Source organism: Protopterus annectens, chromosome 1.part1 (assembly GCF_019279795.1).
Source record: "Protopterus annectens isolate FY-2018-M chromosome 1.part1, PAN1.0, whole genome shotgun sequence".
In the NCBI taxonomy this organism is placed as follows: Eukaryota; Metazoa; Chordata; order Ceratodontiformes; family Protopteridae; genus Protopterus; species Protopterus annectens.
Window position 1 is genome coordinate 844,732,895 of NC_056726.1, and position 25,390 is coordinate 844,758,284.

At 38.7% G+C, this 25,390-nt stretch overlaps 1 protein-coding gene across 1 annotated transcript in view; it reads right to left on the reverse strand.

Moving 5' to 3' along the window:
• LOC122815150 (probable E3 ubiquitin-protein ligase HERC1) overlaps positions 1-25,390 on the reverse strand; it is a 5,886,073-nt gene that overhangs the window by 450,959 nt on the left and 5,409,724 nt on the right. Inside the window, exon 70 of the mRNA XM_044087407.1 lies at positions 11,697-11,823. Coding sequence (XP_043943342.1) covers positions 11,697-11,823 — 127 coding nt within the window. The remainder of the gene's footprint in view (positions 1-11,696; positions 11,824-25,390) is intronic.

Sequence of the window (25,390 nt, forward strand, 5' to 3'; positions counted from 1 at the left end):
ACATACTACAAAAGGGCCGCACTGAGACAGATGTCTGGTGTCAAAGCCATGGTCTCAAGCTCAATGCCAAAAGTGCTTTGTCATCCCTTTGGTAAAAACTCTGTACCTATGAACTACCACATAGGCGGTAGTCTACTTAACACCAAAAGTGTGATAAGAGACCTTGGGACACAGGTGGACAGTAGTCTCTCCTTTGAGAATCGCATCACTGCAGTGGTCAGGAAATCCTTCTATGTGGCACTCCTCATCACAAAAGGTTTATCATCCAGAAAAAAAAAGTCATTGTTCCCCTCTACTCATCACTCATTAGACCCATTATAGAGTACAACGCCTTTTGGTATGTACCTCACAAGACATCTACAACAACTGGAAAGGCCTCAAAATACCACATGAAGAGGATTACTGGCCTCAAACAGATGCCTTACATGAACCGTCTCAAAAACTCCAGCTTTACTCCGTCGCATATTGCCTACTCAGACCCAGTCTCTGCCTAACATACAAAGCTATGTCAAATCCAGAGCTGTTGGACATGCTCCACTTAAAGAAATCCCAATCCCTCCGAGCTATACACTCTAGGGACCTAAACCTTGTCACCACAACAAACAGAACATGCTGGAGGTATAGATTCCTATCCCAGAGACTTCCCATACTCTGGAACAGACTACCTATGTCAAACAGAGCTCCTCATTAGCACTCAAGAAAAAATCTTGATGATTGGACGGGTAATAGGAAAGTCACCCCAGGGATCAATTCTGTGGTTCTGCTTGACAGGGACACAGGAAAATAATTTTGTTGGGTGGCGAAAGCCAGGGTACCTTTTTGGCTAGGCTTGTATAGGCCCTAGGGCCAATAGCCTAGTACTTACCTATGAACCTACTTATGAACCTATGGGGAAAATACATAAAGAGAGCTGCAAGTATAGAAAACTTCTTGAAGAACCTCATGGTGATCAGGATCAAAAGCAGGAATGGTTAGGCAAATTCAAAATAAGACATGAAAAGTTGTAATTGGCGGCCCAAGATAGTGGGCTATGTACATATTGCTTTGCAAAGTCTATAGAAGATATGGGAGAAACAGACCAATGTATTTTTTTTTAATACAGAATTGGAAAGTAGTCACACATGCCATTGCTGGTTGTGACATATCACTTCATTCATTGATGACATCCCACCCATCAACCACCTCCAGAAGACTCCTGGAGGTTTGGACTTGGTCATGGTTACAGGTTAGGGCATTTGCTCAGACAAAGCCTCCGCTTTGTTATCCTTACGTGCAAACTCGATCTGTGGAGATTAAGGGAGGGGCACTGTGGGTAACCTTGGCTTGAGAGTTTTGGGCTGGCGGGGACTTGTTGTGTTGCCAAGTCGGTTCCGAGGATGGAGCCGAAGCCCATCCATCGTGAATGAATGAAGAACAACAACACAGATGGAATGTTATGGTAAGAACATAACTTATTTTTACTGGACTTTTAGCAGGCATGCTCCTTTTACTCATTGAGTTGTGGCTGCTTGATTTGGTAGGTATTCCTGTTTATGGTTCTTTAAGTAATGCAGCTTCTGAACAAATAAGGCAAAGATTCAGTCCACTCTGTCAAATCTTGGTCACATGCTGTCCCAAATATGCAAGTCTCTGCTTATTTTATTTTATAGGTTTATATGTAGTTAATACGCATGCTATTTGAGGAGCCCAACCCAGTTCTTCAGTTTCAAAAGAGCATTAACAGGTTCATAGGTTCATACTAGGCTCACGTCCAGCTGCATTTGGTCATGTGGTTAATTCACAGGATGAGCTACTTGTAGCAGCACATCTGATTCTGAGCCGCAGCTGTCCAGATGTTGTGAATTTCCTCTAGAAAGGGCCATTCCCTCCCACCCTCCTTTAGTTACCTGTTGGACTGATTAACACACATTATCCAGCCAGTTTTCCCATTTGTGTCGCTGCTTATTAGGGAAAAAGAGAACTAAGCATCTGAATGTCAACCATCTCCTTTCAGAGTGGAGTGAATATGACTCTTCGTACTGTCTTATTTTGGAGGTCAGGTTAATGATAGGAAGCCAAGAATGACTAGTCAATGTGGCACATGTGCTGATATCTGATGCGGAGGAGTATCTTGTGCCATGCCTTCATCTCATGTGTGTGCTTCAAAAGAAGACACTGGCAGGATTACACATACTCTCTGCATGCTTTGCACCCTGTACTTGTGCATATCAAAATCAGATCTTTTACATGGCCCTTTTAGGCGCTGTCGGAACGAAGATGGTAATCCTGTTGTTTACCAACAGTTAAGCTGTATATCGTAACTAGAAGATTGATGGCTTGCATCGACTGACATCTGTAATGTCGCAGCTGGTTAGGTCAAAGTTTGAGTTCTGTGATAGAGAAATGCAAGAAGGTGAATTTTGTTGGTGTGGTCTCACTTTGTGTGGCTTCAAAGTTGTGCAAATTGTTGTGTGGAACCTGCAGAAAAAAGAAGTCATGTAATTGTAGAAGTGCAAAGCAGCTGGGCCAGGAAGCCATTAACACCTTGCCAGTACTGGACTTCAAAGACAGCTGCACACTGATCAAGAGCTTAACTTAAGCTCTTCCAGTGTGAAAACAGAAATTGAGAAAAAGGAGTGCCATTGAAACTTCTTTTTTTGTGGTGGGGTTGTGGTAAAATTCAGTTACTGGCAACTATGTACACAAACTGGATGCCATCAAAGAAGAAATTTAGAAAACCTGAAAGAAAATGAATCAGGACAGAGAGAAAAACAAGGTCTGAGAAGGATTATGCAGCTGTTCAACCAAAGGCAATTCAAGCTTCAGCTTTGGTTCAAGAGATGACTTCTAGTAACTTAGAGGAAAAAATAAACCAAATGTACTCTGAGATGATTAAAATAAATGAAGCATTGAAGGAATATATCAACTCCAATAAAAAAAATAGCTAGAAATAATAGAAGAAACTTCTATTCTATTCTATTCTGTTCGGCTGAACTGATAAAACTGTAAAAATCAGAGGTTGAAATGAAGAAAAAGGTGGCCGAGTATGAGGCTTCTAATGATCAGTGGTTAAAAAATAGTTAAAGACAGAGTGAAGAGAAACCCTGTGATTTTCTGCTGTACCAGAGAAAGCACAAATAAGCAGTTGTACTGGGGTTCCACAGCAGGATTTGTTAACTGAAAGGGCACCCTGCGTATATGTTCCAAATCTGGCCATGAGAAGGCAACCAACACCTGTATTAGTAAAGCTGCACTTATATCAGCATAAAAGTGCTGATTCTGTAAAAATTGTGTCAGAGGGAGAAAGTATTAAAAATACGAGGCAGCAAAATGTTCTTAGCAAATATTTATTCACTGTGCACCAGGCAGAAGAGAAGCAAATTTATCCAAGCGGCCAGTGTGATATTCAAGTTGCTTGATCAAGCTCTCTTCAGCATATTTTTTCCGGGAGGATCAAACACATTTTTCAGTGCGGAACAGGTTAAGGAGGAAATACAAAAGTTTATCTAAAGAAAGTGAGCCAGCAAGCAGAAGGGTACACTGCATCTCATTCTTCTGACAGTAAAGTTTATAGAGACTTTGTGAGTGAAACCTCTTTCAGTGTTCCAAAGGAAAATGCTTGAGAGACGGACAAAAGCATAGGAGTTGTATGTCAGAATCAGAAGTACTGCATACTTGAATTAGAATCTTGTGTTGGTAGATGAAGATAGAAACAAGACCAGCAACACTGAAACATAGTAAATAAATGTGTGATTATTAAGTATCAATCACATTCATGAAATATGGCTTTGCAAGAAAGTGTCCGAAAAAGGGAGGAGTTGTTGACTTTGTTAAACTTGTGGGTGGACTGTAAAGATGTAAAGTGAGCTATGTGCTTTAATGTTTAGAAGGACACTAAATGAGAAAAGTAACTAAAAAAGCCAGGGTACCGTTTGGCTAGGCTTATATAGGCCCTAGGGCCAATAGCCAAGTACCTACCTATGAACGTAAATGCAGGAGGACTGTATACGGAAAAGCATAATAACGCGGCAAGACTGTTGCACTGGAGTTTTATGCAAACATGATGGTATTGAAGTTGGTGAAAAAAAAGAAAATAAATATTATCCACAAAGCAGCACAGAAAATAATGATGTGTACATGGTATTGTGTATTGGTATGGCATGGTATATGGTATGGGTGGCCACTGTCGTGAAGCGGTTAGCATTAATGCCTCACAGCAAGAGGTTCTCCGGTTAGATCCTCGGCTGGGATGCCTTCTGTGTGGATTCTGCATGTCCACCATGCGGTCATGTGGGTTTCCTCTGGGTGCTCCTGTTTCCTCCCACATCCCAAAGTAAAAAAAAAATGTAGGTGGATTGGACAGTCTAAATTGGCCCTAGGTGTGAGTGTGTCATGTATGTGCCTTCTGTGTAAGGTTGGGCATTTGGCTGGCAACTCACTGTGAAAATCATGAGCGGACAGGTGATCTGCTGTGGTGACCCCTAACCGGGAAAAGCTGAAAGAAGAAGACGACAACATGGTATTGCATCACCCATTACTAACAGTTAAAAAAATAGATGATAGACAGCTAGATGTAGTGTCCTTGAAGAAAAGACAAAAGCAGCATTGATCATTGAAATCTCTACACCCAGTGACTACAGTATCTTGCTTACAAAGAGGCTCAAAGTTATAAAATACCAGTATTTGCAGGTATAAACAGGAGCAATGTGGATGAAAGATACACAGACTATTCCAACAGCAGTAGGAGCAATGGATGAGCTAGGTTAGCAATACCTGTAATCCCATACGAATTGTAGAAGGAATTCACTGAAGGTCGAAGTCCAAAAATAAGGACAACCATTTAAGTTTCAGACTGCCTACCCTTGAGAAAATTCTTGGTAATACAAATTCTGTTGTTCTAGCACATTTTTAAGTTTAGTCCCCCATTATTTGTGGTATGGTCCCCAGATTTATTGTTCTAAGAACCTGACAGGTATGGCTATGATGCAGCACCACACCCACTCATCAAGAGCCTGCTGCTCTTAGTTGCAGTGGCACATTAAATTTATTTTAAGGTTAACACTAAAAAAAAAAAAAAAGAATCCATTTTAAAACATTCACAATCTGTATACTGTATACCAGTTCACTGAATTTTTTTAAACACAGGAACATTTCTCCCTTGCCACAACTAAGTTAAGTATTTTATTTACATCCCTACAGCAGTTTAATTGAATAAATTAAGAATAATTCACTCTGCACAGTTAATGATATCTAATGCAACTCATTTCTGAAAAATGTCCAAAACCTGACACTTGAGAAGACATGTAACACTTAGAATTAAACACAGATTTTACAAATTAATACTATACAAGGCAGCAGGCTCACAAAACCACAAATTCTCCAGGCTGAGAGGAACTGGCACTGAAAGATGCAAATTGCTTTTGGAATCCTACACTTACAGAATTAATTGTGTCTGTTTACTTATGGCCCTGTGCTGGGGACTGTGTTTCTAGAAGCCAGAAATATACAGCCATGGGTTTTGTTAATGTCGAAAGCTTGAGTTTTATAAGTTCAGATTTATTCAATAATTTAAATGACTTGTCCCAGTTCTCTGATGTCAAACAAGGATAGCTAGATCTAAATGGTTTCTCATTTTCTTCACATACTGTAAACTCCTGTACAGTTCCACTTCTTTGCCTTATTTTTTCTATAGATAAATTCTTTTTGGTTTGCCTTATTGGCTACTAAATCATTCACTCTGCTACCTGCTGTCAGTTTTTGTTGCTTGTGTATCTTACACATGCATGAAACACTTTCTAATGTTGGTCCTTAAAATCCCATTCTAATTAAATGTCATTCCCTTTTATCCTTAAATGTCTTTACTATTTTTAAATATTATGTGCACAGCTAATATATTTAAAAATTTCTTTTCTCTCCTGCATTTCTGCCCCCTTAAAGGTACAGAGTTTCCATAGACTTCCCTTGTATGTGTGACTTATATCAGCTGTTCTTAACCTTTGTACATAAGGAGATGCAGCTTCCACAACTGTGCAACTTGCTTCAAATGAGGCCTCTTCAGTAACAAATATGTGGGATCTGGCACTTCATATCATAACAGCTTGCTGGAGCTTAAGTATAGTGCTCGTACACTGAACGGCATTATATTATTATAAAAAAAAAAGGGAATCCTCGTATGACACACTGAACTGGTGGCCAGCTGCATTTCACACACCCCCCCATCTTTGATACACACACCCTGCTTTCAGACAGCAATTTTCACATGCATCCGAAACGTTCTCTGTCATACACTCACAAGCAGTCTGTTCAGCATTCACACACAGACACACACGAGACATTCTGCTTTCACACATGCACTGTTGAGTATCTCAAGCATCGCCCACTCTCACACACATGCATACAAAGCCTTTGCTACATTCACACATCCTGCTCTCACGCTCAGACATTCTCTCATGCATTGCTCACTCTGTCATTCACGCATACAGAGACTTTTCTACACACACACAGACTGATCGCTAACTCTGTCATACACACATTCTGCTTTCAAACACAAAAAGGGTAAAAAAAAAATAATAAATAAACGGACAACACAGTAATAAGCCGATCGCTACACTGTAAGCGATCGGCTTATTACAGTTAGCTTTACACCCCCCCTGCTCCATCATGTATTGGAAGTAATAAAGAAAACAAATGATGTTCCTCTTGCTGGCACCCTTAAGATGCATTAACAACTTACCTTATTTCAGTAGCTGGACCGCCCGACCCCTTTATTTGTGGCTCAGTCGTGATCGAGTGTCTGGACAGGTTTGAGAGGCACAGTGAGGAGGTAAGCATACCTCTTAGCTGCTGCTGCTATCGATCACCTCACTCCGTGTTTTTCTATGTCGCTTTCACAGACACACACAAATTCTGCATTTCATGCATACATTCACTCATACACAAACAGGCAGAAACAGTAATGCACTTAGACGCACACACACTTAATGGATCAGGGTGTTTGGGGACCATTACTGTGTACATTGATGCATTTGGAAACGGCGAAAAAGTGAAAACATTTTGATTATGCATTTGGGAAAGAACACCATGGGCTGATTTGTCAATGTACTTACCAAATCAGTAATAGAAGCTTGTCCGTTTGTAAACACTTGGGTTGCATTTTCACCAGAGGAAGTACTTCCGAAACAGTTTTTACTCCTGACAGAAACAGTAGTCGTTAGAGAGTTCCGCAACAAGTTTTGCACTGATTTGCGGCCAAAACTCCATAATGCCTACGTCACAATGTGGGCGGGACATCAGGAGAGAGAACTACTGATATGCATATGTCGAAGGTACGTCACGAAGGTGGAGACAAATTCCACCTGAACGGATGCGATACAACAGAACGGGGGATGGGCTTATCTGCCCTACGCTAGGGAAGTGGTGAAAAGTAGAAACGAAAAGTTTTTTACTGCATTATGTTAACTGCACGTGGCTAGCCTGATTTTACAGGGATAAAAGAAAACTTGCAGTTGAGTTTATATGTGCTTGAGTCCGGAGTTTTCCTTTAAATATCTCTGCAAAGATCAGCTACAATGAAAAGTTTAAATATATATAATAATAATAATAAAAGAACAAGAAAATGCTAAGTACATATTCACAGTGGCATCAGAGTTCAAATCACAGGAAATATTTAAAACAACACTGAAGCACAGGCTCAGACAAATAAAGAAAAACAACATAGCTTCACTATATCCCTGACTAAATCTAAGAGGATGACTATTCCCTAATAACAAGACAGATAAAGTGCTGAACGGTCCTGCTTCTTCTTGTCATGCCCAAGACAGAATACAGAATGCTCAGTCACACAAAAAGACTTCTCAAAATAATATCTAAAATATTATTGCTGGGATAGCTTGCAGAATGACATCACTTCTGGTCATCTGACTTCTATTTCCCATGCAAACTCCCATTGCGGGACGCTGGTAAGATTTAGCACTTACCTGTAAAAATACACACAGAAGGGCTTTTGCTCAGATCTGTTTCAGGTGCTGGAAGTCATAAAACTATTTCATACCTCCATGCTTCCAGAGTAGTAATTAGTTCACCCCAAAAACAATGCAGAAAGCTTCCTAGTACAGACTTTGTGTCTTTCGCTGCATTGAAACCTGTGAAATAGCATCTTTATGGCTTAGCTTATAAAATTATTTAATTTCGGATATATTTCAAAGTTTCCTGGACTGAGGTTAACCTCCTGATTTCCAGTTTCCTCTGTTAAAACATATACATTTAAACTGTTACAGTAGGGCATGTACATTTCTATTCTCTCCAGTACGGCACACTGTGGATACATTTCAAACACAAGCACTTTGAAAACACCTTTTCAACACAAACATCTGTAGAAAACAGTTTGCTATATACATGACATACAGTTGGAATACATTTTGTAACAGCAGCATCTTATACAAATCAGTTTGATATTCACAAATGACATACAATTATTTACAAAATTCCAGCTAGCTGTGCTGGCAGTATCTACTACTGTCACACTGTTCATAGGTTTATAGGTAGGTACTAGGCTATCGGCCCAAGGGCCTACACGTAAGCCTAGCCAACAAGGTTCCCTGGCTTACGCCACCCAATAAATTTATTTTCCTGTGCCACTGTCAAGCAGAGACACAAAAGTGATCCCTGGGGTGTATTTCCTATTTCCCATCCACTCATCAAGATTTTTCTTGAAGAGTGCTAATGAAGAAGTTTGCTTAACATAGATGGGTAGCCTGTTCCAGAGTATGGGAAGTCTCTGGGACAGGAATCTATCCCTCCAGCATGTCCTGTTTATTGTGGTGACAAGGTTTAGGTCCCTAGAGCGTGTAGCTCGGAGGGATTGGGATTTCATTAGGTGTAGCATGTCCAACAGCTCTGGGATCGGCATATCTTTATATGTTAGGCAGAGATCACCTCGGAGTAGGCGATATGCTACGGAGTACAGCTGGAGTTATTTGAGGCGGTCAGTGTAGGGCATTTGTTTGAGGCCAGTAATCCTCTTTGTGAGGTACTTCTGTGGCCTTTCTAGCTGCTGCAGATGTCTTGTGAAGTACATTCCAAAAGGGGCATTGTACTCTATAATGGGTCTAATGAGTGTCGAGTAAAGAGGAACAATGACCTCTTTTTTCCTGGATGAGAACCCTTTTATCATGAAGTGTACCACGTAGAAGGACTTCCTGACTATTGCGGCAATGTGATTATCAAAGGAGAGGCTACTGTCCACCTGGGTCCCAAGGTATCTTATCACACATTCGGTGTTAAGTAGATTGCTGCCTATGTGGTAGTTCATGGGTACAGAGTTTTTACCAAAGGGGATGACACTGCACTTTTTGGCATTGAGCTTATGGCCATGGCTCTGACACCAGGCATCTGTCTCGGCGAGGCCCTTCTGTAGGATGTCCACATCATTTGGGGACTTGACTATGGCTCCTAGTTTGCAGTCATCTGTGAACTTCATTAGCCAGAGGCCTTCTGTGTTAGCCTGTACTTCAGAAAAGTAGATACCAAACAGGAGAGGTCCCAGGACGGAACCCTGTGGCAGTCCACTTGTCACTGGTTTGAGGTCAGATTTGGAGTCTGCAGCTTTTACAGTGTGGGTTCTGTCAGCGAGCCAGTTGGCAACCCATCTTATGACATAGGGATTTATACCTAGTTTAGTGAGTTTAACTATAATTCCAGAATGGGGGATGGTGTCGAAAGCCTTGGCGAGGTCAAGATAGGCTGTGTGAACCACCTTACCCCTCATCTACGGCTTTGGTGACTGCCTCAAAGAAGTTGATCATGTTCAGGAGGCATGATCTGCCTTTCACAAACCCGAACTGGGTGGGATCCAGAGTTTGGAGGTTACCAATGTCTTTGTTTATGAGTTCCATGATGATACGTTCCATGGCCTTGCAGACCAGGCTCGTCAGGATAATAGGTCAATAGTTACCGAGATCAGTGGTGGCTCCCCCTTTGTGCAGTGAGATAACTGTTGCTGTGCGCCATTCAGTGGCCACAAAGCCTGATGCGAGACTATTATTGAACATGGTGCTTAAGTGGGGAGCCAGTTCGTTCTGAAGTTCATGTAAAACGCAGCCTGGGATGTTGTCTGGTCCCATGGATGCTTTGTTTTTGGCTTTAGAGAGTGCAGCTTTTACCTGCGTAGTTGTGATTACAGGGGCTCTGCATTCTTCCTGTATAGATATGGGCCCTTTAGGGGGTGGGGTAAAGTTAGCAGTGAACCTATCTGCCAGGATGTTGGCAATATCAGTTGGTTCTGTAATTTTCATGCCGTTGTGCTGTAACTCAGAGCAGATCTGGGTCCTGCCATCGAGATTCCTGACATAGCTATAGAATGCTTTGTGGCTGCCCTTAGAATTAGTGGTGATTTTGTTTTCGTAGCTAGCTTTGGAGGATCTTATAGCTTGAATCTGCAACACTGACTCTATCAATGTTTCATATCTGAGGAACTTTCACCAACCACTATGCTTTGGTGGCACAGTAGCCCATAAGCTCATCCATAAAGTGCTGATGAACAGCAGGATCAAACCTTTGACACTTTTAGTAAAGCCTGATGTCAGGCTCTTTCATGAAACAATAAATACAATGCTGTTGCAGGTCCTGGTTTGTAATCTGACAACTACACAGCCAACTGTGAATTTGCAACTCATGTAAAAATCAGGAACTTTACTGACAACAGCTAGGACTGACAGCTAACTAGTGTGAGCAGCAGAAAGAATTGGTTGCAGCTTATGTAATCAGCACGTTAACATCACATCATGTTGAGGCATGAAACAGGTGGCATGGGATCTTCTAAACAATTTGTTGATGCCTTGGTATTGAAAGGGTGAACCCATGCCAGATCTGATAAATGCGGAATGTGATCTCAGATCTAAAATTTGACCAGGTGAATGTGATAACCCTGCATAACTGATATTAAAAACACATGCAGAGCTTTGAAGGTGCACACATTAGGTATGTAGTATAAGAAATTGTGACTTCATAAATAAGGGAGGAAAGGCTAGCTAAATTAATCCAAGCTAAACATGTAGTTGCATTTGAAAGCAGAATTAAATACAATTACTTTGAAAGAGGCTAAATAGACCCTAACAGTCATTCAAATAGGCAAATAAGGGTTCAAAGCAAAATTGTACTTCTATCTACAACTCATATGTTATTCACTGTAATTCCCATAATAGCAATTTCTGGTATTCCTGCATGTCCTTCCCGTGGCTGAGTGAATTTAAAGACACGCAGGTAGGTGCAAGCGTGCGCGGGTGACTGGCAACTCGACATCATAATTATTCACTGCCAATCATTGGCAGACCGGAATTCCACCATGGCGACCCCTAACCAGGAAAAGCCGAAAGACAGACAGACTTGTATAAAATTAATAGGAGTATTGCTACCCTTATGGTTATACTGAAAGTTGGATTTGCAACCCACATTTTTGTGATTATACAGCACTAACAAGAGCAACAAACTATGAATTCACCATCTTCTGTACAATAATGTTAAGAAAAGATTGTGACTAAATGACAGCTAGACATTTGCAAGTGGCATCTCTCTTTACAGTGCATGAACTAGTACTTTCCACCATTTATTTTGTGTCCCTCTCTCATGCATTTAATAACTGAATCACTTCAATTTACAAACATAAATAATAACACGCCGTCACAAATACATTATATCAGTCACACTATATTTGTTTCTACCTGAAGTAGGAGGAGCTGTCCAAGCAGCACTGTGAGACCGTCCTGCTGATATCTGCCTTATTTTCTTTCCCTGCAAAGCATGTACTAGCATTGGCTCCTTAACCAGGTTTGTGTGTCCTAGACCGAGCTTCAAATAAATAAAAAAACATTAGTATTATTACCTCTTTTCTTTAAAATAGCTGCACAGAGCAATTGCAGCAAATCAAAAATGGACAGATATCTGAAGTCAGCCAAGTGTATTGTCATGCTGCCATGTATGCACTCTAGATTTTGAACAGATTCAAAAACACAGATATTCAGAGAATACTGTTTTAAACTTTGATTTATGTAATACACTACTGTAAACAGAAATTAAATCTTGCAGCTAGCAGATAAAAATCATTGTTGGAGGCTTAAAAGCCAGAGATGATCAAAATATAAAAGAATTAAAAGACAGGCAGCAGATTTAACATGAGAACTGCTTACAAAAACAAAAATGTTCAAAGAAATGCATCAAAATAAACATACAAATCATGAACGTGCAAACCTCAACAGGAGGGAAAATACAGTTGCACAAGTTAACTTACCACAACAGATATTTGAAAAGAAATCTGTAATTAAAAACATTTCATACCTGAGCATTTCATTAATGCACTAAGGTATTGCAACTGGTCTCCCCTAATGACCATCACACTAGACAAGGCATTGGACTACTTCAATTCCACCTTTTTAAACATTAAACCAGATACTCCCCCCTATGGGCAATTCAAATAAAAGCCAACACAGCCCCATGCCTCTCTAAAAACACAAGAACCCTTCTAAAACTTGGGGATAAAGCTTGGGATACATGGTATCACAATAAGACTAATCAGAACAGTCAGATCTTCTTCAAACTACGTAATAAAGCAAAAAAACAGATAAGGCAGGATAAGAAAAAACACTATACAGAGCTACAAGTAAAACAAACCACAAACCTCCCCCAAAATTCTGGGCAGCTGTCAACCAAGTATTGCAACCAGGCAAACCCATTACCCCTTCCCCCAATGTCAGAGGAGATAATATAGAGATAGCTACCCAATATAACTACTTCACTTCTTCCATCCTTAACCTAACTAACATCCAGACCTGCACTCCCCCACAACCAATCAGCAACACTCATACCTCCCCCCATTCACTCTCAAACAAGTTCCTACCAACGCACTATACAAGCACCTCCCTAAACTAAAACCCACCAGCTTGGCAATCAACAAACTCCCTGCAGAGTTCCATAAAATTGCCACTAGTGCTATAGCTCACCCTATCTTGATACTTATTAACTAGTCTATCAACAAGCATACAATTCCAGCCCTTTGAAAAACCTCCTACATAATACCCTTGCACAAAGGTGGTCCCTCAACTGAACTTATCAAATACCGCCCCACAGCAATCTTATCCCCCCTATCAAAAATCCTTGAAAAATGTATTCATTCTCAGCTGATGAAACATTTACTTACAAATAATCTCCTCACCAACACCCAACACAGCTTTTGCCCATCCCACAGCACCAGTACAGCACTCATATCCTTCACCAGCACTGTCAATCTATATAGGAACCAAGGAAACCTAGTGTCTGCCACGTTCCTCGATCTGTCCAAAGCATTCGATACAGTATCCCACAGCAAACTACTTACTATCCTAGCTGAACTCAACCCAAACAACCCCTCCTTGCTCTGGTTTCAAGACTACATATTCAACCGCCAATAAGCAGTTAAGTGGCATAATTCTCTATCCCCCCTTCTCCCAGTAGGTGTACCACAGGGATCCATTATGGGACCCCTACTATTTAATATCTTTACAAACACCCCCAACATCTGCCACCCAGCAAGCTACAATAGTCCAATATTCAGATGATACTACACTGATATGCTCAGCCCCACACTCCAAACACTCCAGACTAGAACCCAAGAGGCCTTCTCCAATATCAAAAATTGGTTAAAAAACTCCAAAATGACTCAACTTGTGCTTTTCCACCCTACCAAAACTATTGACTCTTCTGCTCTTTCCTCTATCAATTCTGGCAATAACACCAAAATCTCCTCAGTATCACAAGCTAAACTTCTTGGTGTAATACTTGACCAAAACCTAAAGTTTGACAAACATATAGCACAAACCATATCCAAAGTCCATAAAAAACTTGGAGCCCTATACCGCTGCAAAAACTATCTAACCAAAATTACCATATCCAAAACTCACCTTCCCTCGACATTGCTCTATGCATCCCCTGTATTAATAAACCTTAACAAGACAGAACTATATAATAAATTGTCCATGTGCTATACTAAAATAGCTAGATTCGCAACCAGCTCTAATTTCCGCTCCCACCACTGTCACTCACTAAACAACTAGGTTGGCTAGAACTCCTCAACTTACTAGCCTATAACCAACTCACCATGGCTCATTACTTGCTGTACCACCCAAACAAGATTCCTGATATCTCAGGCTTGCTCAACTTTCACAATTCTGCTCGCCAACTAAGATCCATAAACAAAGCCCTTTTTGAAGTAGCTAAGTGAATCCCTCTACTCATACACAGATGCTAAAATCTGAAATTTTCTTCCACCAGATATTAGATTACAAAACAGCAGTCCCATCATTAAAAGCCCACCTCAATCTCCTCAGCCAATGTACCTGTATTGACCATGGCTAGCCCTACTACTACCATTGAGATAAATTTTCCTCTGGCACTACTCAAAGGTCAAACACACAAAAAAAACTACCATAAACAATTGTATTTTTAAATGAATGTATATAACTGTATATAGTATTACTGCACTTTCTTACTCAAATACATTATATTTTCTGCTTCACTACTATACACTCTATATATTGTACACTTCTGTAACTACTCATCATACTATGCCATGATATACTATTGTTTGCTCTATTAATTTGTAGTCCTCTCTGACTTTTGTATTTTTATCATGTATGTAGAGCTTTTGTATTTTATATTTTTATGATTGTCATGTATGTAGAGCTTTTCTCCTCAGGTCTCTGCTGACAACAGACACCTGATTGCCCAATCAGACCAACCCAGTAATCAAATATAAAATAAAGAGAGAGATCACTGTTACATTAGCCATAACTACAATGGATATATCCTGCCAAGGATATTGGATGTCCGGCCAGTCTACAAAGCTCTTTCATGGTGCACCATGCATCCTCCCTTACCATAAATGTGTAATGACATAAGAGGGGCATTTAGGGGCACAAAACACAAGAGTTCTCCTGCCCAAATAGGGAGGCTGAAGCCTAAAGTGCAATGGAACTCATGTCAGGACAGCAAAAGGAAAAAGGACACCAATACCAGCCATGGAAGATGCAGAAAATGGGGGAATGAAAGGAGGGTGCTAGTACTGTAACAATGATCAATTCAAATATCTGCTGTTTTGGCAAGTTAACTTACATAAATGTACTATGTTCACCATTAGATCACTATAAGCATTAGTCAAAACTATATGGGACAATTGCCAAAATTTAGGAGGAAGGGGTAGATGGAGAAAGATCAGAGTCTAGGATTCCTTAGAGAACAACTCTAGTGAAACCAGCTCTGGAAACTAAGACAAACGTGTACTGTTTACTGAAAGCATGAACAAAGGACCAAATATTTGCTTCTAGAAGAGATTAGAATCTACCCCTTTCCAAAAGGCCCCAGCAGTGGCCATAGTTTTCATAGACAGAAATTCTGAGGGGAATTTTTGCCATGGTTTGAGAAGCAAAACTGAATAACTTCTGACAGTCATCTAGAAATGGTTTGTTTAGATACTGGCTGACATTTTTTCTTATCATTTTAGGAAACAAAAAGTTGGCTACATTTTCTAAAACTTTTAGTTTTGTTCAAGTAATATCATACTTGTCTGTAGTCATCCAGGATATGGAAAATCCCTTCTCCACTGTTTCTGATTCAGATTAGAACATAGGCAGGTGAGGAATCTGGTTTAGGGTAAATTCAGATATAACCTTAGGCATAAAGGAAGGATTGGTTCTAAGACTCACCCTGTCCTTAGGAAAGATAAAAAAAATTGAGTACACATTAAGGCCTGTAAGTCAGCTACCAACCTAGCAGAAGTCAGAACAATACACAAAGCAGTCTTCCACATTAGAAATTTCTGTGAAGAAATTGCTGCAGGTTCAAGAGGAGACAGATTTAACATCTGCAGAACAAAATTCCGATCGCAAGTGGGTACCAAAAAGGGGAGTCCTGGATTTATCAGGACTTTATCTGCCCACCAATTGAGTTATATCTTTACAAAGCTGAGCACAGGAAATAGAAAGGACAGAGGATGTAGATGTTAGATCCACAGGAATTTGAGAAACCACAGAATCTTCCTAATCTGGGGTCTGGCAAAAGGAATTATGAGGATTAATTAAGTCATAAAACCAAGTATCCTCAGAAATTCCCTTGCTCTGGACATTTATTTTGGCAGAGAATTAACAAAAAATGACGACAGTAAGGAAATATCTTCTCTGGAGGAAGAAAGGCTGCCATTAGAGATCTGACCAGAAGGCAACCTAAGAAGACTATCCTTGAGAAGGGACTAAGGCTGACTTTTTTTTTTTTTTTTTTAGATTTAGTAAAGCCCACGTTGTTGAGATCATCTGTGAACTGAGCAGATGTTAGTGTGTCTTGGCTGGATGATGCAATTATCCAAGTAAGGGTATGTGTGAATGCCATGCATTCTATAGTCTGGAGAAAGGCACTTGGTGAAGATACTTGGGCTGGCAAAGAGACCAAATTGTAAAGAAGTAAACTGAAAATAAAATACCAAGGCAAAAAATACCTTAAAACATCTGAGTTTTTTGTGGATTGGAGTATACAGATAGACATCTCTAACATCTAGAATGACAAGAAAAAACACTGGATGACAGGAGTGGGAAGAGGGTTTGTAAGGACAGCATTTCGAATTTTAGAACAAGAATAAAGGTCTTGAATTTGGAAAGATCTAAAATGGGCCTCAAAGGACATTCTATTCTGGAGGATCACAAACAGTCTGGAGCATTAGCCTTCTCCTTGTTGGGAAGGGGGAATTGGCTCTATTCCCCCCACCCCCACCCAGAGTTAAAAATTCTGAAATAATTTGAGGCACAAAATGAGTTTAGTTCATTGGAGGAAGAGGAATTCTACACTGAATGGCAGGGGATGTCTACTGAAACCTGTAACCATGTTCTATGATATTTTGCACTCAACAGTCTGAAGCTATTAATTTCCCAACTGTAAGACATAGGTAGGGATTGCCTACAATTCTGGAGAAAGAGCAGACAAAGGTGGGACAGGAGGTAAAAGGCAAGGGTAGCCATAGTTTTTTTATTTGAAAGAAGAGTCCTTAAGACCCATATCTTCTTGCTTTTCAGTATTACCTTACTATTTTTTCTTATAATGCTGCTTGGACGATTTGTGCTGGGTAGACTTAAACGGTTTTTGAAAGAAAGGCCTTGGGTTGGAAGGATCATTTACCTGAAACTTGGGAATGGGAAAAAAAAGTTACTTGACCTTTTTGTATTAATCTGCTTCTCCCTTACAGCTACTTAAGCACCTCAGCTGAGGAATTTCCAAACAACCAACATTTTTTTCAAGAAGAGCATTTAAAAGCTAAGCTTCCAAAGTGGACACACTAGGGGGCCAGGAGAAGCAGGCTGACAGCTGGACTGCACAAGCACTTCAGTGTAGTCACTGTTCTCAGACCATACAAGAGTGGTGGGTATCCATATTCGATAACTCACTTCTCTTGTCAACTTCTATTTCTTTTTGTGGCTAAGAGGGAGGTCCACTTCTGGGGAATCAAAAACATGGTCACTTATGCCAAAATCTCCCATACATTTAATTTCAAGGAATATTTTGAGGAAAATAAGCTTATTCCTGCTTTAGGTGCAAAGAACAGACAGACAGATCTGATAAAACCTGATGTGGTGTTCCTCACCCAGGCAAAACACAAATAGAATGCAAGTCTTTTAGGGATTTTTCCCCACAAGAGCATTTCCCCTTTCTGACTGAAATAAGAGACACTGTTTGAAAAACATCTAAATAAGAAGAAAGGGTTCCCACTGTGGTATTTATCTGTCTGATGTCTCTGTATGTGAATCTTACTGCTGATGATATAAGCCACTACTGACAAATGTCTGTATGAGCATACTAATGGCAAGAAAGTTCTGAGTTTTGGTAAGCTTGTAAGTCTGTCTTACACCAGAATGTAGTTTTGTGCTAAAGTTGGATGTACAGTGTGCCATGAAGGAGTCTGAAACTTTGAAGACAGGCTGTTTGAATGGTATCCTTGGTAGGATAAATCCTATATTGTAACAGCTATTGCAAAAGTGATCTAAATAAGAACATGTTAAGACACTCTGTTGGCATATGTGCTGATTGATTGACTCCCACTGATGTGGAAGCTCTGTCTTAATGACTGGAAAGCCCATCTGATTTTCTGTCTTCTTTGTTTCTAGTAGCTCCCCACTCAGAGCTTTGGTGTTCTAGCCACTTCATAGAGAGATATGAAAAACCTAGTTTGTACTGTCCCCTTTAAACATGTACTGTTTTCTCACTCCTTCTCTCCCCCATAGTCAAGGTTCAAACACAGTCTGCTGTTGAGTAAACCATTAATTCTATTTACTTTTTAAAACTATTGCTGTTTTGGGTTAAGTTCTGTTGCTTGAATAGTACATCTCTAAATAGCATTTCAGTAGCATTATTGCTATATTAAAGACATGCAAGTGGGTTGATAAGGACAGACAATGAATGTAGTTTAAAATATTTTTGCATCAGTAAGAAACACTCATTTCACTGTGGTATGACATGTTCTGTGGAAGATCATATACTGTTTCATAGTTTTATTTAACAATTTAGTTCCCAGTAATTAATTTTGTCTATTAATTGCATTTTCTGACCTCTGCGGAGTTACCAAAGATATTGAGTCAGCAATAATAATCTATGTATGTTGCCTGACTTAATAAAATGCTGCTGAATATTTGCATTTGTTGACCTCTGCTGATATGTAATATACTAATCCAGCAATAAGACTGTACATAGGCTGCTTGGCTAACTAACTTGCAGATTGTGACAAGTTGTTTTACTGTTACTTTATCTCTTCCAATCTCTTTCTTCCTCATCTATTGCTAGTTCCCCTCTACTCTGGCCTACTGTCTCACTTTCAAGTTCAGATATATTAAAGTGCCTGAACTCAGGCAGTCTATAAATATAATAAATAACAATAAAAGGAATAAAACGAAAGGTTACAAATTGTACAAATTGGTAATAATATGTTAAATGCAAGAACATAAATAACGTAACTAAATTCAAGATCAAAAATATGTGATTTGAGGCCATGTCCTGCTAAAGCAGATGACTCAAAATGCCGCATGGGAAAAATATTCCATAATAAGGAACATTAATAACTGAAAGTGTGGCAGTTAGAAGTGTCAAGATGGTAGGATGGAACAAACAAATCTAGTGAACTGGACTGTAGTGTTCAAGTGGGACTGAAAGTTGCAAAATGTCTTTTAAATAGGGAGGGACAAGACTGTGATAGGCAAGGTAAATCAAGACCAAAATCTTAAAAATAATCTGTTGTCTAACTGGGAGCCAGTGAAAGTCACATAAAATTAGAGGGAGATGGTGTCAATGTGGGACTCCTTTAAGAAGACCGGAAGCAGAAGTTTGCACAAGTTCAAGACGAGATAGATTAATACTGGAAAGACCAACAAAGAGGGCATTTCAATAGTCCAGGTTTGAAAACACTAATGCATGAACAATTGGAAGATCACTACAATAAATAAGATGTCTGATACAGCTGATGTTCCACAGATGGAAATATGAGGACTCGACAACAGCAGCAATATGGTTTGTCTATATCATATTTTGCTCATTTAAGGCTACTACTATTTTCTCTTCCACTGTAATGTTTCCATCCAGAGTTGTAGCATCTCCAACACATTTCTGACTCACTTATCTGTATTCTTCTTTTGATGCTAACTACAAACATACACTCTCAATCTTATAGGGTTTGCTGACTTCCAAAGTGAAGCTGCCTCCAATCACCACTTTTTTTTACTTTGCACGGCTTTTAGCACTTGCACTCAATAATCTCTAATTAGCTACTTTTCAACTGTAACTGCTGCAGCAGCTTCCTTATACTTGGCCTGACCCACCATTTGTTTTCCAACAACGTTCTCTTTCTAAACAGGTAATGAATAGCAAGAGTTTTCTCCCTGTGTCTCTCTCTTTAAATTGGCCCCGACATTGTCAGTAAAAGTGCAGGTCTAAACTATGACAATCCTTGTTGGGCTGCGCACATATGAACTGATCCCTAAGATTTACTACTAAAATACAAATGTTTACCTGACTTTTGGAGTTAAATACTGCACATAACGGTCTCACTGGACCCCATAATCAGCTGCTCAAGGAATCTTTATCTGGTTTTGATGAGGGAGGACCACGGCACTCTGTCAGCAAACAACCTGACTGACTTTAACTTCCCCAATCTCAAACACCTCACTCTGCTAGGTCAGGAAAATAATTGCAAGAGAAAGCTCTCCTGCTCATCAGAAAAAAAAATCACAAAAACTTTGCATCACACCTAGGGATCACTCCCCAAAATGGTTATCCATTTCACTCCAGCTGTACAACTACATCCCCTCCTAACCATTACAGATCCATACTTCAAACCCCAAGCCAATCTACTCAAGTTTAAAACAATAAAAGACATTCTTGAAATCCACAACCACCACAGAAACTCATCCACCTATTCAGCCACACAAATTATGTGATGTATGACCTCTAAATGAATGTCACCCTGTTCCAACTAGTCAAAGACACTACAAGGTCAAACACAGCAAAAGGTAATCACTCCCTTTCTAGGTCTAATAATCATTAATGAACCCAGTATAGATCATAATCAGATTATGTGTTCTTGACATGGATGCCAAGAAATTCATCTCAAGAAATCCAGTGTCAGTAAGTCAACAGGTAGAATGTTTGCCTTTGGGGCAGAAGGTTGTGGATTCTATTTCCACACCAGGCAGCTATCATACTGCAGGGCAGTATAAGGGGGGATGGGGGTCTGGCTAATAATTGTGCATTTCTTTGGACAAGATGTTAAACAGAGGATCCCTTGAGTTGGTGGTAGCTCAGAATATAAAAGATTCCATGTCATCTATCAAAAAGTGTAGGGGTCCTTTATTTTAAACAAATATACTATTTTTACATAATATTTATAATAATTACAACATTTGCAATATTATACACAAAATGTTATTCATTACACCTATTTTTATCTTTCATTTATATAGAATTTTAATAATCTAATTAAGTTTTTGACCCCCACTCCATTTTGCAAAGCAAAAATCTTTATTTTTTCTAGCATTGCTATCAAGTCCCATTTCCCATTATTTTCTTCACTCTCTGATCCCAAATAGTCCATATTACAATAAACATTTTCTTATCCATCTTATATACACGTCTTGCTTTTGTTTCTATAAAAACATATTCATTCATGTCCATGTTAACATCATCCACACACCTTATTATCTCAAAATATTTTCAGATAACTCAATTTTTCCCCATTATTTCACTTCTTTTCCATTTCAGAATTACATGTTCTGCTGTTTCAAATTCTTTATAATAATTACGTATTCTGTCTTGTCATTTTTGATATGATGTATTGGACTTTATGGGCAATTTACTTATAGTCAACCTCCAAAAAAATCTTGACCTTCTACCACATTTTTAAGTATTTCTGTTTTTGCTTTTATGGGTTAATTTTCTCATCATGAAAATCTCTCCATGGATACACACAATAATATTCACACACAATATTTTATGCCATATTTTTTCTTTCATTTTCAATTTCATCTATTTGTATTTCCATAGTAATGTCTTTTCTTGATAGTTAAATTTTAGTTTTTAAACTATATTTTGCTCTTTTAAAATTTAGAAAAAACTTCCATTCTTTTTCATATTTTCATTTTAATAATTCAGTTATAATTCATCATTACTATCTTTTAACTTCTTAAGGACTTTAAACAGATTTAATGAAGCTGCATCCACTACTGGAATGATTAATCGTAAACCTCCCTCCTCCTTCTCAACATATAAAGTCCCTCTTTTAACAAAAACACAATGTTACAAATATATTTTTATATTCTAATGGTAAACTAAATACACTAGCGAAATATCCATTTTTGCCATTAATATTCAATTTATTAAATATTTTTCTTAAATGAAAACCTAATTTTTCCAAAGCATACACGTATTCTTCATTTCTCTACAATGTTCTTCCACTGTAAATCTCTTTCTTCCTGCCTTCCAAAGTGCATTCCCAAAACTGTTATTTTTTTTCCATATTAAATCCATTTTTTTCCTTATCCTCCGAATAGGCCCCAAACATATACTATTTTCTCTATTTAAATGCAGACTATGGCATTTAAAGATTCATTTAAACAGTTAAATACTATCATTCCATTCATATTTTTGTATCAAGTATATCACCATCTGTGTAAGCTGACAAAATAAGTGTACTAATACTTTCCTTAGTAACGTATCCTCCTCCTTGTATATCTTAATTTATACAAGCCAATATTGCAATAATTATTAAAACAAAAATCAAGCTACTTAATGAACAGCCAGGTCTATAGCAGTTTGTCGAAGTCTAATTACAACGAACAGCTGTTCATCAAACCAAAATCACCGAATGGTCATTCCTCGAACTTTGACATCAGTGAGCTTTTTTCTAGGGAAGGAAATGACTAGCTTGGACTTTGTTCCTTGATGTCAACACTGTTTTCAGTATTAATTTAAATCTTCTAAAATATTCCTAAGTTTTATTCGCATTTGTTCCTGTTTTATTGTTGATCTTTCATCAGTTCCCAAATATTTATTCGCCCCTCTTGTTCAAGTTATTTTATATCACGTTCCTGTCCCAGGCTTTTTTCTTGGTGCTGGAGCTTTCCTGCTTTAAAGGTTGCTTTTGCACATTTATCAAGACCAAATTACATTCTCATATCATCTGGAAAAGTTTTGACCACTTACAGGTGTGCTTTCAGTTCCTCATCTGATGAGCTATACAGTTTTAAATAATCCACAAAAAGGAAGATGAGAAATCTTTACATTTTGTTGTTTTTTTGGGGAGCCAAATTGTAGTCATGACCTAATCTGTTAAGTATACAGCTTAATGGATTAAGGACAAGACAAAACAGCAGTGGTGACAACGAGTCACCATGGAATACCCCTTTGAATTTTTATCCCTGGAATAATAATTTGTCCTTTATTATGGCTTAACTGCAAAGTGGTTTGCCACTGTTTCATGGTTGCTGTAATGTAATCGACCAGTGTAGGGTGTACCTTATACATTTTTAGCACTCTTATATCCACGAAAGTGGGATATTGTCTAATGTCTTTTTGTAGTCTATCCATGCATACTTAGATTCTTCCTCTTTTACAGTTCTCCATTATGACTTAACAACAAATGATCCTTTGTTCTATATGACTTTTTTGTTACCATTTTGTTCTACTGTCATGATTCAGTTTTCTTCTAAATTACTATAAATTCTGTCAGTATCCATTCCAATGTACAGTTTATAGGTCACTGGAAGGCAAGTTATCGTTCTGTGTCTTTTTGGATAGATTGCAGGTTCGCTCTTAAGTAAGAGTATTGCTTATTTTGTTGTTAACCAGGTTAGTGTCTGGGGTGCTCATATAAATAGTTTTTACTCATGGCTAAATCCTCATGTAAAGATGTTAACAATTTTGGCCAGAAATTAGGTACTGTATCTGGGCCTGGTGTTTTCCAATTAGGAGATTTTCTTAATCGTGTTTCAATTTCTCTGGCTGTTACTTCATCCCATTTCATATCCTGTACATTGGAACTTCTTATACTTTCTTTTACTACTTCTATTCATTCAGCATCTTTATGTTTCACAGGATCTTCAAAGATATTTCTCTAAAATGTATATGTTTCTTCTTTTTTTTGGTGGTGTTTCAATTCCTTTTGCCTTGTTTTCCAATTCTTTATAAAACTTTTTTGGGTCATCAATAAAATGCTTAATTTGTACTTTTCCTTTATATTTATCTGCACATCTTCTAAGTTTTTCTGCCTGTGCTGATATTTTTAGTTTATTATTTGTGTGAAATAAATTTGAAATATGTGACTTTGGTCATTATTATTACTATTATTTTTTATTTATTTACTTATTTTGCCAATGACATCTGAGAAGGATGTGGTCAACAAAATAGCTATAATTGCTAGGTTTGGGGGATGTCTGCAGATATAAATGTACACAAAATCTGACACTGGCCAGATATATTTTCAATGAATTTGAGTTTCAAGGGAAGAGAAGTTGACTGTTGCTCATGCTATGTTTGTTCTAAATCTGAGACTATTTTTTTCCTTTACCAAAAAGCCTTCAGTGTTTGTGCTGTAAAATGTGAAATAAAATATTTAAATCAAATCTCCATAAACATCATAAAAGTGTAGAAGAAAACAGTATGCACACTGACTGGTTTAAACAGTGTTTATGGTAATTAGGGAGAGAGACTCAAATAATGTGACAATAGAATGGTTGGGGGAAGGGCCTTAGTCCATTACTCTGCCTATGGCTCCATTTGACGATGATCCAGCTCTGGTTACAGGAAGGGTGAAGACTCAAAAAAGCTTTAATTGTATTACAGAGGCATTCAATATTCACTGAGTTTCTTTGCAGCTGAACATTATTTTTTGTAGTTGCAGGACTTGGAATGACAGGTCTCACACTTCCAGTAGGGAACCCGCAGGGTATGCCCTTCAAGATGGTTATCAGTCAAGCATTCCTACAGTGTCTGCCAAAACAAAAGGCAGGAATGAACTCATATCCTAATTAATGAAGGGTGATGAATCCACAAGTAAGAAAGTGATGCCAACTCAGTGATGGGCTTCCAAAATGGGTACAAACTAAGCCTGTCCTCATTTCCCTTTGCTTTCTGATGGTATTTTGGTAGTGGTCTGGTACTGTACAAGGGACTCTTCTACAAGTCCCAAAGTTAAACACTCTTCAGTGCAATCATTTCCTCAGTAACAAGGCAGCACCAGAGTTTTTTTCTTCCTGCATCTGCATGTGCATGTGGCTGGGTTTAGCTATGTGCAGCACAATGACCAAACAGTAAGACCTCAGCAATACAGCTGCAGGGTCCAGAGATCAATGCTGAATTCTGGCCAGTGCATGTGTATAGTCTACATGTTCATTTTCTGTGGGTGCTTCTATGTCTACCCACTTATCCAAAACATGATGGTTGACTGGCTACACTAAACTGTCCATATATGTATATACTGCATTAAATCTAATCCTTGTTGTCTGGGTCATGGATGATAAGGATCCATGATCAGTCCACTTATCTGGTTAACAAGTAATAGAAAAACAAATGACAGACAGAAAGATAGCTAAATAAATGACAGTGCTGCATACTGCATCTCTTTTCTATTCAATAAAGACAGCAGGTGTATGGAGTAAGGATTATGATCTGACAGCTACATGAACATGTAGATACTTGTTTTAGACATCAAATGCAATAACTTTTCCATGGCAAGTCTCAAGATCAAAACGAGACTGCCTTAACATCAGAAAAGAACTTGCAGGCTTAAAGGTATATATGAGAGCAGGTAATTTGCTCAAGACACTGTTTCTTCAACAGGTTGTGAATCAATAACACCTGGAGAAAT